General features: G+C 38.5%; 1 protein-coding gene across 3 annotated transcripts in view; it reads right to left on the bottom strand.

The window, feature by feature from the left end:
- Positions 1–14,988, bottom strand: part of ANO5 (anoctamin 5) — a 73,506-nt gene that overhangs the window by 28,518 nt on the left and 30,000 nt on the right. For all 3 annotated transcript variants that reach the window (XR_005065651.1, XR_005065652.1, XM_037040390.1), the window contains exons 6-11: positions 14,894–14,962; positions 13,242–13,526; positions 7,587–7,700; positions 5,080–5,195; positions 524–658; positions 45–150 (exon numbers count right to left, since the gene is read on the bottom strand). Coding sequence is in view for 1 of the 3 variants with exons in the window: in XM_037040390.1 (XP_036896285.1) it covers positions 45–150; positions 524–658; positions 5,080–5,195; positions 7,587–7,700; positions 13,242–13,526; positions 14,894–14,962 (825 nt within the window). In the remaining 2 variants the exon portion in view is untranslated. The remainder of the gene's footprint in view (positions 1–44; positions 151–523; positions 659–5,079; positions 5,196–7,586; positions 7,701–13,241; positions 13,527–14,893; positions 14,963–14,988) is intronic.

Here is a 14,988-nt window from a genome sequence, read left to right as displayed (position 1 = left end):
TGTAAAAGGAGAGAAACTCCAAGAAATCCCCAATACATACACACCTTTGAAGCCAAACATGTGGAATTTAGTCTCCAATAATCACATGTCGAATCACAGAGTGGGCACATGATAATCTGGCCTCCAATCTTAGGGTCACAGATCTCCAAGCTGCAGAGGGAACGGCAAAGTGACTTTCAAAGCAATGTGTGTCTGGGTGAGAGCACAAAGCTGTTCTTATCAGAAGAGCTGTTCATACAGCTTCGCTCATGGCAGAAGGGGGAACACAGCAGCAATTTCTGTGCTAGGTCAAGTCCTGCTTTGAGGAACCGAATTTTTGAAACTAATCATTAAAAACAGATTTCCCATAAAGCACCAGGTGAGGGGCAGCTGCTTTTTTGATATTTCTTTTTCAGAAATATCAATGATCTGTGCTGCCATAAAGAGACATTCTGAAACGAATGTCAGGAAAAATAACAACACCAGTTACAAGCAGCATGAGATGGCAACATGTTCTCTAGCTGAACAAGTCAGCGGCACTTACCTGCTTGTGGTGCTATGCATCGATAATAAGCCATAAATAAAACAAGCTAAGCCAACTACAGCTGCAAGGAATAGCATTTCTGTGTAAAATCCGAGAAAGACAAAATACATGCCAATTTTTTCTCCATAATAATTCCTATAAAAGAGAATAAAGATAGAATCAGAGGCTAGAAAACTGATCCAGTCCAGATCACCTTGTTTTGCATTCAGACAACCCCGTATTCTAATTTTGGCTCCACTGCTTTCTAGATGTGTAATTTTGGTAACGTTACTAAACTCTCTACACTCTAATTTCCACACCGTAACATGCTTATGAGCGTAAAAGAGATGACACGCCTAAGTAGGAAGCCAACTGAGTGAAAGTTAACTTCGAATTTTGAAATAAGAGAGTAATTTAAAATGTTTCTAAATCTCAAGAGTTTACATGTTTAAAATAAACTGGAGAGCATTCTGCAGTGTAACTTCTAGCAATCAATCTAACAGATCAAAACGACCCGCACAATCTGCACAGACTCACGCTTTGTCCCTCTTTCTGCAACTGAAGAAGGTACTCTGACCACATTAGACAAGAATGGTTATACGTATCAAGTGCCATCTCCCTGCAAGTCTGGATCTCTGATAAACGCTTCCGGAACTGGGAGGTAGGCAGCACACCAAGGAATTTAAAAAGGGGCTGCTGCCCAGGCTGGTGTGGCTCAGTGGATTGAGTGCCGGCCTGCAAATAAGAGAGCTGCCAGTTCGATTCCCAGTCAGGGCACATGCCTGGGTTGCAGGCCAGGTCCCCAGTTGGAGGCACGTGAGAGGCAACCACACACTGATGTTTCTCTCCCTCTCTTTCCCCCTCCCTTCCCCTCTCTCTAAAAATAAATAAATAAAGTCTTTTTTAAAAAAAGTGACTGCTTAGTAAAAGTTCCACAAAATCCACGGTTCAACTCTTGTTTACAAAAAGGTAAAAAGTAACATCATTAATTGGCATAACAGTTCAAGTCTTAAGCTGTTTACCCCCAGGACCCCTTAAGGAATCCCTCGGGAAACCAGAGAATGTAGATCAGTTCACCAAACCCATAAATTCTTTTCAGTTTCCTAATGGCATGCTATATATAAATCTATTACAGCATACAATACTAAATTGTAATTTCCACAAAGCAACTCTGAACATGAAGGGAATAAGCTTAATTCCACAATAAGATTTAAGAATGTTTTTCATATTCAACATTAATTTTATTTAACCTTCCTTTCTCCAGTTTTCAAAATTTCTGACCATTTCCAATTAAACAGACATCTTACTGCTGCATCTTCCATTCATTTTGTTTTATCATTGAGTTGTAAAAATTCCTTAAATATTTTAGATAAGAGTCCTTTATTGATACGTATGTTGCAAGTATGTTCTTCAGTCTGTGGCTCGTCTTTTTATTTTTGTAACAGTGTCTTTTAAAGTATACATATTTTTAATTTCAATGAAGTCAAACGCATCCATTCCTTAAATTGTGCTTTTTGTGTCTTATTTGAAAAGTCGATACCTAACTCCAGGTGACATATATTTTTGTTCTATATATTTTTCTTTTATAGTTTTAGCCCTTATACTTACTTCTCTGATCCATTTCATGTTAGTTTAAATTTTTGTACAGCAAAAGATCAAAATCCATGTTTTTCATATAGATTTCCATTTGTCGTAGCATTTTTTTAAAAAGACTATCCTTTTCCTAAACAATAACCAGGCACCTTTGTTGAAAACCAACAGGCTACAAATGAATCTGTTTCTGGACTCTCCTTCCATAAAGGTCTTATTTGGAAATACTTTTAAGTACATAAAAATGTTGTAAGAATAATTCAAATAATATCCACACACCGTCTAATTATTTTATTGCAAAAGTACTGTTCTGTTTGCACTTTCTCTTCATATGTGTATTTCTTTATGTAATAAATATGTATATTTCTTTTAAGATATATATATATATACCTTTTTCTCAACCATTTGAAAATACATTGGTTGAACGCATCATGGTCCTTTATCCCTAACTACTTCATTGTCTCTTCCTAAAAATAAGGGACAGATGGCCACCGGAAAGAAACCCTAGAGATAGTGACTATTTTATGCAAAAACTGCCTCTGTGATAACACAGTGTTTTCTTTTTGCTTTTACAGTTCCTTAGTTTAAAACGTTACATTATCAATTTTTACATTAAATGTTGTTAAAAACTTACGTTTATTTAAAAATTATCGCACTACTGAAAGAGAAAAGGAGTATAAACTTGCTATAAATAACAAGTTACTTTACTAGGATTAAAAAACCCTTAAAAAGTCATTAAATTTAAGCTTGACACTATCATCTGATGAAACATCTAAACTACCTTGTTGTAAAAGTAGCAAGTTGGTAAAACATTACCGACACACCTGCAATGACCTGAGATGTACGTGTTTGTGTGTATCTAGGGTTGTGAACACAAACCTTAGAGGAATACCTTAGCAGCGACACCTGCAGACGATTTAAAAATGTTAGACGACTAAATAGTCTCAATACGTTTTGAACAACGTATAACATGAAAACCTTCATTCTCACAACTTCGCTTCTTTGAAAATATACTATGAAAATATTCTCCAAAGAAACAATGTCTGGAGATGTTCTTAGCAGCCTTGATCTTACAGTAAAAAAAAAAATTAAGACAGCCTCATGGTTTTCAGTAGAAAAATAGATAAATTAATTATGCAAAATGTTTAATATGGCCCTCTAAAAAGCATGAAGTGCATCAGCATCTAGTCACAGGGGTGGGTACCAATACTATATTAGTTAGCGAAAAAATGAAATGTCGACAGAAAGCAAATAATGATATTATTACTCTAGGTGAACAAAATGTGTGTGCTTTATTACACATGCACATAAAAATGAGACTGAATGGATATTACCAAATTAAGAGTAGTTAGCTCCACAGAGTTCAGCTGAAGTGAAATTTAATTTAAAACTTTGCACACATCATTGTTAGTTAAACTTTTTTATAAAAATATTTTTATTTATTTACTTTTAAACAGAGGGGAAGGGAAGGAGAGAGGGAGAGAAACATCAATGTGTGTTTACCTCTCATGTGCCCTGCACTGGAGACCTAGCCCGAAACCCAGGAATGTAGCCTGCATGGGAATCTAACTGATGACCCTTCGGTTCCCCAGATGACACTCAAGCCACTGAGCCACACCAGCCAGGGCAATTAGCTAAACTTTTTGATAAATATGCTATTTTATAATTAAGAAAATTAAATGATCACTACTCAAAACAATTAAAATATCCATCCAACAAAGAGTTCATAAGATGATTTAGAGAAAGCATCAGGTTATACACCCAGCTGCCTTTTATTCTTAAAAGTTTCTCCTTACTTGCCTTCAACAAAACTGTTGAGATAACATTTCAAATGATTTGCATTTATGCATCAAAATCAGTCTCCTACAAAGGATGCTGTGATGCTGTGCAACCGTCGCAGTAGAAGCATGAATCACCAAGGGAATTGTTCTAATTGATTGTTACTTTACTGAAATCATAGCAGGAGTCTCCTAACAACCTGTATGTATGTGGTATTATAATGGTTCAAAGCAGAAGCCTATAGCCAGTCTTCTTGCTTAGCTAATAAAACTGTCTAAGAAATTGTCTGACGGCATGGAACTCAGATAGGCTCAGACATCGAGACTGTCAATGTCCTGAGACCAAAGATAAAAGAAAATATAATTAAGGTTACAGAACAGTTGTCTCCATACTTCTCTGAGATCAATACACACACACATGCACACCCACACACAGACTTTCTGCTATCTTCTAAACTCCTGGACTGAGAGGAAAACAAAAGTATTATTATATATTAAGCAGTACATGCTGGCTCCTATGCCAAAAAATGTATATCTCATTTAATAATCAAATAATCCCATAAGTGTTATTGTTATTCCCACTTTAGATGAGCCTCATAAAGGTTAAGTAACTTGAACAAGTGTAGAGAGCTCCTAGGAGGAAGAACTTGGATTTGAATCCAGCCTACCACAGGACCGAAGCCCATCCTTTGAACCACTGAACTATCCGTGCAAGGTGGTTAAGAGCATTCTGAACAGCACTGTGTTCACGAATTAATGACTAAATGATGGTGCAGATATAAAACTGGGAAGGCATAAAATGTAGAGGCTAAGAATAGTTGTAAAAAAAATGGAGAACACTGTGCTAAGTGAAATGAGCCAGTCAGGGAAAGACTAACACCATATCATTTCACTCACATGTAGAATTTAATGAACTAACAAGCAAAACAGTTACAGAGTCACTGTTGGAGATGGATGGAGGGCAGATGACAGCTATGTGGTGGGTGGAGGGGGAGGTGAGGGGGTGGAGGGGTGGAGCAAAAAGGAAAAGGACTCATGGACGTGGACAGCAGTGTGGTGATTGCTAGCAAAAGGGGAGTATAAAGGGACTAAATGGTAATGGAAACAAATACTATAAAGATTAAATTTAAAAAGTGGAATATGATGCCATTGTAAATAAAAATCACATGAAATTTTAATCATTGGTAGGATCCTGTGTAAGAAACTTACCTAATCAAATCCAAAGGTTGCTCCTTGTAAAAATAGGAAAACCGAGCCCAGTTCTGGAACAGTATGTACCTTTCATTGACAGGATTAGGAGGTTCTGATGGCTTCCAATACTGACCCTGCAGATATTCAAGAAGAAAGTATGTGAATGACACAGCAAAAGACAGGAGTGCAAAGTAAACCAACACTGCTTTTACGAGGTTAGTGAACGGGGTGAATGTTCTCTTTCACCCTAGGCTTGGACTTTCATATTCCACTGATGTGAAATTATTTACTGAAATCCATTAATAAACTATAGCAATAACGATTTATTTTTTAACTTCTTAAGCCCAATTATTTTAATATTCACAGCCCAGGGATTCATAAAACTATATAAGTGGCTGAGATTTTAGAAATAACCCAACATTGTTATTGTAGAGATTGAAACATAAGCCCCAGGAGAAGGTGAAGGAGTGACCCAAAGTCCTGTTGCTCTGGCAGGAATCTCCCCCAGGGAACCTATCTTCACTGACATGCATTTCTCAAAGAACTTAAAATATACACAAAAACTTCAGTGCTCAGACGGCTCAGTACTGTTTCTCACACAGGTCCTTTCCCCACTGTCAGGGACTGTTGTTAACACCTCTTCAGGGCCTAGCAGAGCACGGACTATACATCGCTGCTCAATATATTCTTTCCAACTGTTCGCCTAGACAACACTAAATACACATCCGGTGTGAAATGAAGCACGTGCGAAAATCCCTGTGATAAGGTGTAAGATTTGAATCTTCCAGATTCCAAAAGTTTTCTTCTCCTGTGGCTAACCCTCTAAATCTTGAGAATCGAAATAGAAAAAAGAAATGCAGCCTATTTATGTATCAGGAACAATGATTCTTTAAAGTATATTGGTGAAAACCCAGTACCTAAACTTGAATTCAGAGGAAAAGAAAGAAAAAAAAGTAAAATCAACACTAGATTAAAGCTCTCTAACAACATCTCAGTAACACTGACTTTCTAATAAGCATGAAGGATTCTACTGGAACGCGACATGTATGGGTTAAAATTTCTGGTAACTGAGGATATCTGGTCCTTTTAGTTGGGCTTTATGGCCTGGTAATAGGAAAACAAGAATTAATCTCCTAAAAACGAACAATCCTCAAACTCTTCAAAAACTGAATGAGCCCATCTATGGAAAAAGATTGACAAAGAATGTATTGCCAATGTTTATTCACACCATAGAGATCTCTCCTTTAGGCCCATGACATTTTTTAGAATCCATAATGTTTTAGAAATTCTTTTGCCCCAGAGGAAAAAGTATAGGGGATGAGGAAGGAGCAGGGACTGGAGGGGTGGGGAGGATGTTTTCACCTGCACTGATACTCCTGTTGAAAACTGCTATTCACTTTGGAAAATTCTGCTGTGCCCCTATAGGAAACATGTCAAAGACAAGCAACTACCCAGTGTGGAACGGACCACAGTCAATCACCACACTGTTGAACAGGCATTGGCAGAGGAAAGCTGGCACAAAAGTTCAACCCCTGGAAAAGAGAGAATTTGCCTTTGGGCTTTTGGAAACTACTAGAGCAACATTACCTTAAAAAAAAAAACGAGCAATGATTTACAGGCCACTTGTTTAAATGGACATACTTGGTTCTACATTCCTAAGGAATGGGTTTCTCATAAAAGAGAGTATGTCATCAAAAAGTCTAGTATAGGTATGGAAAAATAAAACAGGAATAAAATAAACGAAAGTTCCAAGCAATGACAGATCTCAAAATAGTTCCTACATGTTTAGCCATAGATATCTACTGCCAATGGCTGGTGGTATTTAGACATGTAATATCCAAAAGAAAAAGTTTCCCTAGAAACTAGGCCACCACGCTGTCAGGTCTGACCGAATGGGTGCATCATATAGAATGCCCCTTCTTTGTTACACTGATGAAGCTCAATGATTTTGTACAATGATCTGACAGCCTCCGAGAATCATTCTTCTGAGCCGCAGTTACTGGTCTGACCCTTTCTTACGGACTGACGTAAGGCTCAGACAGGGGCCTGTTTTGACGTGCACATCCTCTAATTTCCCGGAAATCCCTAGTCGGAGAGCGATTCACAGATGTGTTCCAGCAATACCTAACGGAATGCTTCAATATAATCAAAACAAATTATGCCTTTGGTGAATGATACATGAATGCATTTAATTCATGCATGTAATTTAAGTCCTTTACAGCTTTAAAACTTTATCCATGAGAAAAGATCTGAAGAACTCAGAAGTTCCAAATATTATGTCCTAAAATGTCCTTTTACTAAAACCACTATTTTCAATATGGGTCCTAAAGAAAAATCACATGCAAATGTAATAAGTTTCCCAAAATGAACTTCCATGACAACCTCAGTGTAAAGAGGTATTAATTTTGTGTATCAGTATTGCTGATAAAGCTCTCAGATTGCAACTGGGGAGCCTTTGGGGACTTTCCCAACATGTGAGAGGACTAAGCAACCTGTCAAAAAAGGGAAACCAAGCTAATACTCACATCGTGGAGTGGATAGGCAGAGGAGTAAGTGTTAGAATTCAGGAGTCTTTCAATCCCAAACCTTTTCTTCCCATCTTCTGTGCCAAAAGGGCATCGTGACAGAATATAATAAACCTACAAGGTAAGAATAAAGAGACGAGCATTTCATAAATGCATGTTTTCTACATTTTTTTCAATCACAATTTAACGATGCCTGCTTTGAATGTAGGTAGGGACTCTGATTACAGAAGAAATCTTCCCTTTGTTGTTTGGGGGAAGATGTAGAGGGTGGGCTACATGGGGTTGCAGGTATTCTGGCCCCTGGGTATTAGAGCCCATTGTTCCCTTGCAGGGAGTGGAGAATGAATCGAAACTTGTTTTGCTTCTCTGCCAAGTTCCTCTGGGAGTCTCTTGGGCCCAAATTCCTATTACAGTTAGGACTTCAAGATGGAGTCAAATATCACTACAACTAACAATTCAATTAGGGGACTGTGGGACAGATTTGATACCTGGGCAAGCTGTCTGAATAATTCTGTGAATTACTCTGATATTTACACAAGGCATTTTCTTGATATCTACATTTATTAAGTCAGGATTATCATACCTGTGTGACTATTTTGCAATCACTTGTATCTTTACATGAGTTTTCTCCTCCATATAATTTGGGCTTTGGTGTCCTCAGGTCTTATATTTTGGTCAATTCAATCTTACCTGCTTTTTGTGTTCCAGCAACTTTTCAGAATGTCTGCTTTCTTGATTGCTGAATTTGGTCCTTTTAGTACTATTTCAGATGTATTTTCTCCCCCCCCCCACCTGTTTTTATATTTCAGCATTAAAGAAACTGTGATTGGAATGATTATTGCCCTTGAATTACCATTTTCTAATCTGGTTAATTCACATTAAAAGTGAGCATAAGATTCCACCTTGGTCAATCTTAATTTATGTAAGGTAGCTTTAATTTTTATAAACCATATGATAAATATTAAATATTGCACATACTGTGAATTATGTTCTTAGGGAAGATTCACCAAAAGAACTCTGTCTTTTTGGAGTTAACAAAATGAGAAATTTTGTTAACTGCCCCCTGTCTAGCGGAGATAACAAAATGAAAAATTTTACTCTACCAGATATTAAAACTTATTATAAAACAATGATAATACATGTAATATGGTATTGTCAAATAAAAACCAATCCAGATTTAGGAAAGATTTTATTGAAAAAGATTATTGTAAGAGGATGAGGTGGATCATGGCAATGGGGACATCTGTGAGCATTTGCAAAGTTAGGCAGAAAAGTGCTTTTCTTTTACAAGGAGAAGCAAGCCAGGTTCAGGGGGCATCTTTCACTGTGCTAAGGAAACGCTATTCTAGATGCTGGTGTTGGCTCAGCTCGAGGGCGAGTCAAAGTTTAGGGTCCTGAGGGGTAGAAAGAATTTTCATTAAAGTTTGGTCAACGGGGATAAATAATTCAGCTGAACTTACATGAAACAGAATGGGAATGCAGAGGGCTCCAGTCTGACTGACTCTTATTACTACAAATAACAAAGGGAGGTATCTAAGGGTAACTACAGGTGTAGACGACCTGAAATTTCCCTGGTGCCAAAAGGAATTAAGACTTCCTCCAGCTTCCCTTTCTTAGAGCATTTCCAACAGAGTGCTGGTAATTATAAATTCTTTCTCTAGCCTTTGGATTTATGTAAGTCTTTTTAAAAGCTAATTAAGCCTCTTGCCGGTTTTACAACCTAAGAGTGTTTTTTTTTAAATTCCCTAGGAACTGTCCCTTTTAAGTCATTGAGAAAGAAGGCATCCCTATCTTCCTGTTTCTACGGGAGTGTGGCCTGGGCTCCTGGCTCCCGACTGTAACTACCTGCTTGACATAAAGATACGAGAAGTTTATTTTTTGGATCAAGACAACTAACCCAGGTGAACAGTTCAATGACCAGGTGAATTTAGGTTGAACACTGTGGCAAATGGTTCTGCCAAGTCAGACTGGGAATGGGAAGGTTAGCTACGGATATTCTTCAAGTCGCGTGGGGACAGGTGGTTCTCTGTAGCAAGCAGTTTCCCAGAACGAGAAGAGTGGGAGATTCCTTTAAATGTCCCAGTTTTCTAGGACTAGAGAACTCAGATAAAGTTCAACACCATTAGTTTTTTTTTAATCTTCACCCGAGTACTTGCCTACCGATTTTAGAAAGAGGGGAAGGAAGGGAAAAACTGAGAAAGAGAAACATCGAAGTGAGAGATAAGCACAGACTGTTTGCCTCCCCAGGGTTCCCTGCACCCTGCCCAGGGGTTAACCACCCACAACTTAAGCACATGCTCTGACTGGGAATCCTGGGAATTGAGGCTGCCACCTTTGGTTTACAGGGAGCATGGTCCAACCAACTGAGTCACACTGGCCAGGGTCAACATTGTCAGTATTGATACAAAAATAAGAGCTCAGCCCTGGCTGATTAGCTCAGTGGATTGAGCACAGGCCTGCGAACCAGAGGATCTCGGTTCGATTCCCAGTCAGGGCACATGCCTGGGTTGCAGGCAGGTTCCCTGCAGGCCAACTCCCAGCAGGGGACGCACGAAAGGCAACCATACATTGATGTTTCTCTCCCTCTCTCCTTCTCCCCTAAAAATAAATAAATAAAATTAAAAAAAGAAAAAGAGCTCAAAGCCACAAAATCAAGCCCAGCAGGAGACTCAAACTATATAGATACTTGAGTCATAACAAAGGTAGAATTGTAAAATAGTGTAAGAAATATCGAATGTTTCAGTAGTTGGTGCAAGTTAAATTACTACACATATGGGGGAAAATGGACCCCATCTCCCACCGTGCACAGAAGTTCCTTCCAGGGGGACAGTCCTCAATGTGAAAAGCAAAATAACAACTCCTAGAAGGTAGTACAGGAAATTAACTTCATGATTTTGGGAGGAAAGTTTAAGAGCATAATTTTTAAACTAAAAGCCTGAGAAAGTGGGCTGAGTGAAAATTAAAAACATCTGTTTAACAGAAGAAACCATAAAAAGAAAGAAGGGAAGGGCAAAGTAAGAAAAGATCAGTAAAACATATAACAAATAAAGGGCTCATATAAAAATATATACCCGAGTCTTACAAATCAACAAGGGAAGACCTACCTGAAAAACAGACAGGAGACTTTAGCAGGGATTTCGTAAAAGTGCCTATCTAAATGCCCAATAAATATATACGAGGAGATCAGCCTCATTTCTATCAGAGAAACGAAAATTAAGAGAATAATAACACAAGCACAAATAAATTTCCCTAAGAAGCAACACAAATGAACAGAGCTCATACAAAGCTGCATTAGTCATCCAAATAAATGCTGAGCCAAGTGCTGTATGAGTCAATTCTTCTTTAAAATATTTAGTAACAGGCCAACCCGATCTCTGCTGTGAGCGGTTAGAGTTGCCCTTTGCTGAAGAGGAAGCCAATGGCGACTGAGAGAAGGCTCTTGAGCTTCTGGGGCGCCAGAATGGTTTTCTCTTTTGACGTGGGTGGTGGTTACACAGCTGCATAGTTTGCGACAATTCAGTGAGGTACACACGACTTGTGGATCTGTCTGTATTTATGTTACTAGGACTCTAAATTAATACATATTTTTATAAAGTGTGATAGGGCAATACATATAAAATTTTGAATGTGCATGCCTTTATTTTTTATTTTTTAAAGATTTTTAAAAATTTATTTATCTTTAGAGGGGAAGGGAAGAAGAGAGGAAGAGAAATATCAGTGTATGGTTGCCTCTCATACATCCCCTGCTGGGACCTGGCCTGCAACCCAGGCATGTGCCCTGACTGGGAATCAAACTGCGATCCTTTGGTTTGCAGGCCTGCGCTCAATCCACTGAGCTACACCAGCCAGGGCTGTGCATGCCTTTAGATTCAGAAATTTTACAGGTGGTATCGATTTCACAAAAACATTTACATATATGCTGAAATATGCAAATACTAGGTTGTAAACTGTAGAATTGTTAGTAATATCGGAAAAGTTGGAAACTCAATGGCTGCCAGAAGTGGAAATGTTTAATGAAATTGTTACATTTATGTAAGATGTTACAAAATACACATTGAAAGGGATATATGTCATGATGATTGTCAACGTGTTTTGAAAAGTACAAAATTCCACACCAATGTAAAACGTTCTTATAACACTGTTCAATTTGTATACACATAAACTAGAATATAGTTTATGTATAAACTATATAAACTCCATTACAGGAGAGGACAGAAAGGAAGGGACTTTTCTACATTAGCCTCCCAAATAACTTCCTCAGTAGAGCAAGGACAGAACTGGTGTAGGAAGGGAAATTGTTGATCTTTAATGCTAAATGAACCTAAGGTATTCACACTCTTTACAAAGAACAAGAATGATTAATGAAGACTGACATTTCTATTCCTGATCAAGTTCCTAATTTGTTTCTACAGCTTCACTGGCCTTTTGTTACTTTTTAATGTAACATGGGTATCTGAAGTAATTTACAGTGTGCAGAGGGTCTCCTACACAATGCATTCTTTCATGTAGTTCTCCCAATAACCCCAGAGTTATCATTATCTTTATTTCACGAGAGGCCATCTTGTTTAGAAGGTAGCAGAGCTAGGACTTGAAACCAGGTTTTCTGATTCCATGTCGTGCGCTCTTTATTCCTTTACAGGTTGCCTCAATAGGGCTGTTGCTTTTTAATCCTGGTAAGAAAAGGGAGGCGATTTTTAGTTTGTAGATTCACATTTTTATATGTGAATTGTAGGCACTGCATTCTATTTACTATGCCTGTCAGTAAACTTAAAAAACAGATGAAAGAACTAGAGAAAATGATTATTTCAAAATTCCTCTAAGACAGGTAAGAGTACTGAACCTAAAAGGAATGACGTGTCCCACTGCGCCGGGATACGGAGGAAACAAACCAAGGGGAAGGGTCTGTGACTGGTAGAACCCTGGCAGCTCCATTACCAGGTAACGGATAGAAGGGGTGAGAGCAAAACAGAACCTGAATTTTTCCCTCTAAAATCACAGCAACAATAATATCTAACATTTATCGAGCATTTACTTAGTATGTTCCAGAAGCTGTTCAAAGCCTTTCCTATCTCACCTCAATGACCTCTCAGACATCACTCCCACCTCAACACAAAGCAACCGTGGCACAGAAACAACCGTGATTCTTCAGGGGAGAGGTTTTCAACGGTGAACTTAAGATTTAGAACGAAGAGGAAATATTACTCAAAAGACTGAAAATGGTTTTAAATGAAAACAAAAAGTTCTAAGGCTTCTCAAATCTTTTCTGCAATAGAGAAATTAAAACATTCCATTTCCATTTGGAATGACCAATATGCCTCCTACTATACACTGAATTTACAAAACCAAATTCTAAGGTCGTAAAACCATTGCCAGAGTGCTGTCTCCGAAGTAAATTCTTTCCCCAGCAACACATGATGCTTCGTTCTTTACTATGTCCGCAAGAGCAATCATTCATTTTTAAGCGGCTAGGGAGGTTAACACATTTAGGTGGCCCAATCAGACTTTCAAACCCGCCCAGTATCACTAAATAAATGACCGAAGTCAGGCAGAAACACCTTGTAGACGTATATAGGTTTGCGGATGCACGTGTAGTAAAGAAAACGCAGATGCACATCCCTTCTGTGAAGGGAAACACACAGAGGTTTCTCTACCTACAATTCTGTTTCTTGCTGAGGACGGAAAGAAGCTTGACTGGTCGTCAATGAGGAAGAGTTCCTGGCGATGTCGGCTGAACTGGGCAGTGAAATATTCAGGATGAGGATGCTTCACATTCCTTGCCAGCTTCAGAGGCCCGAGCAAAAAGCTAAAGGGGATTTTCTCAGGTCGGGGAATATCACTCTCCTTAATGGGCATTTTGATCCCCAACACTTCCGCATAGGTAACTAACACCTCCCAAGGGGCGTGGATCTTGACAAAGTAAGTTCTTCCGTCTTCGGAGTTCTGTACACAGAGGAGGCAAAATAAAAGAAAGCTTACGTTCTTTGTTACTGACCTACGGAAAAGAAACAAAATTGTATAAAGTTATGAACAAATTAAAGATATCACAGCACAGTCAATTTATTAAATTTTTAGCACAATATTTAGAACAGCAGTTGCTCAAAACAGTTATATTCTGTATATATAATTACATATACATGTATGTACATGTTATGTGTGTGGGTGAGAAAAAGAGAGAGACAAAGAGAATATTTTTAAAAATATATTTCAGGGTCGGTGTATACTGGCCTAAAATAAACAGATACATATGTGTTCTGGGCAATCCCTTAGGTGTTTAGCAACTAGCCATGAGCTCAGTGCTTAGGGTATTCATGAGATACTTGCAAAGTGTAAGGTGCACTCACTCTTTGTACCTAGCTTCTCTGTACAGCCTCCACCTAGAGGAAGAACTTCAGATAATAACAGTTCATTAAACAGGAGAAGAATCTCACTACAGATTGTGTGGTATAATATACATTTATTAGTTCAGTAAAATATGATCAAAGACACTGAAATACAGAACAGGCTGACAGGGACCAGAGTGGGGAGGGGAGGGAATTTCAGGGGAAAAGGGGAAGGATTCACAGGAACGAGTATAAAGGACACATGGACAAAAACTAAGGCGGGGGGGGGGGGGGGGAAATGGGAGGGAGGTGGGGAACACTGGGGGGAGGGTAGGCTGAGATGGGAGTAAAAGACAGAAAACTGTACTTGAAAAAAAAAGATGTACATTTGAAAATAAAAAAATAACAAAAAAAAAATAAAACAAACCACAAAATTTTAAAAAACAGGGATAAATAAGGAGTAAGGACTCTTAATTTAAAACTAGAGAACATTAGAGTTTCATGTGGAGAGTAGAATCTTAAATATATCTTTAAAAACAACTTTGAAGAAAATTCTAGGACACTAGTCAGTGGTATGGGATTTCAAAAAAAGAACCGTCATATTCATGAGTAGATAAAGTTCCTTGGCCTAAAGGTCGGCTGTGCTCCAAGATGGCTGGGGAGCTCCACTGGGTGGCAGACTACAGGCAGCCTTCCAGAGGAGACGGCTCCAAAACGGAGAGCACAGCTGCGCTTTCCCTGTCTCCTCGAACGTGTTCGACTCATGGCCTCGTAGCACAAAGACCGGTTTACCTGAACCACCACAGACACTACCATTCACAGTACACACACGGGGAGCCAAAACTAAAAAATAAAACTAGAAAGTCATTTTATAAAACCCTGCTGAATTACTCCCAAGCACAAAGTGTATCTTATTCAAAGACCAGAGTAGAAGACAATAACACTTAAAATGCCAAGACTCTGGTATAAATTATCAACTATTTTTACCGTTTTGTCTTCAATTTCCAACTCAAGACCTGTTTTTCTGAGATTTTCTTCAAACTCCTTTCTCCTCTCCTATGGAAACACAAGCCAACAGGATT

The sequence above is a fragment of the Sturnira hondurensis genome, unplaced genomic scaffold (genome assembly GCF_014824575.4).
Source record: "Sturnira hondurensis isolate 20B ecotype Veracruz unplaced genomic scaffold, ASM1482457v3 Scaffold0002638, whole genome shotgun sequence".
In the NCBI taxonomy this organism is placed as follows: domain Eukaryota; kingdom Metazoa; phylum Chordata; class Mammalia; order Chiroptera; family Phyllostomidae; genus Sturnira; species Sturnira hondurensis.
The sequence above is the reverse complement of the archived record's forward strand: the minus strand, read 5'-3'. Positions and strand labels throughout refer to the sequence as shown.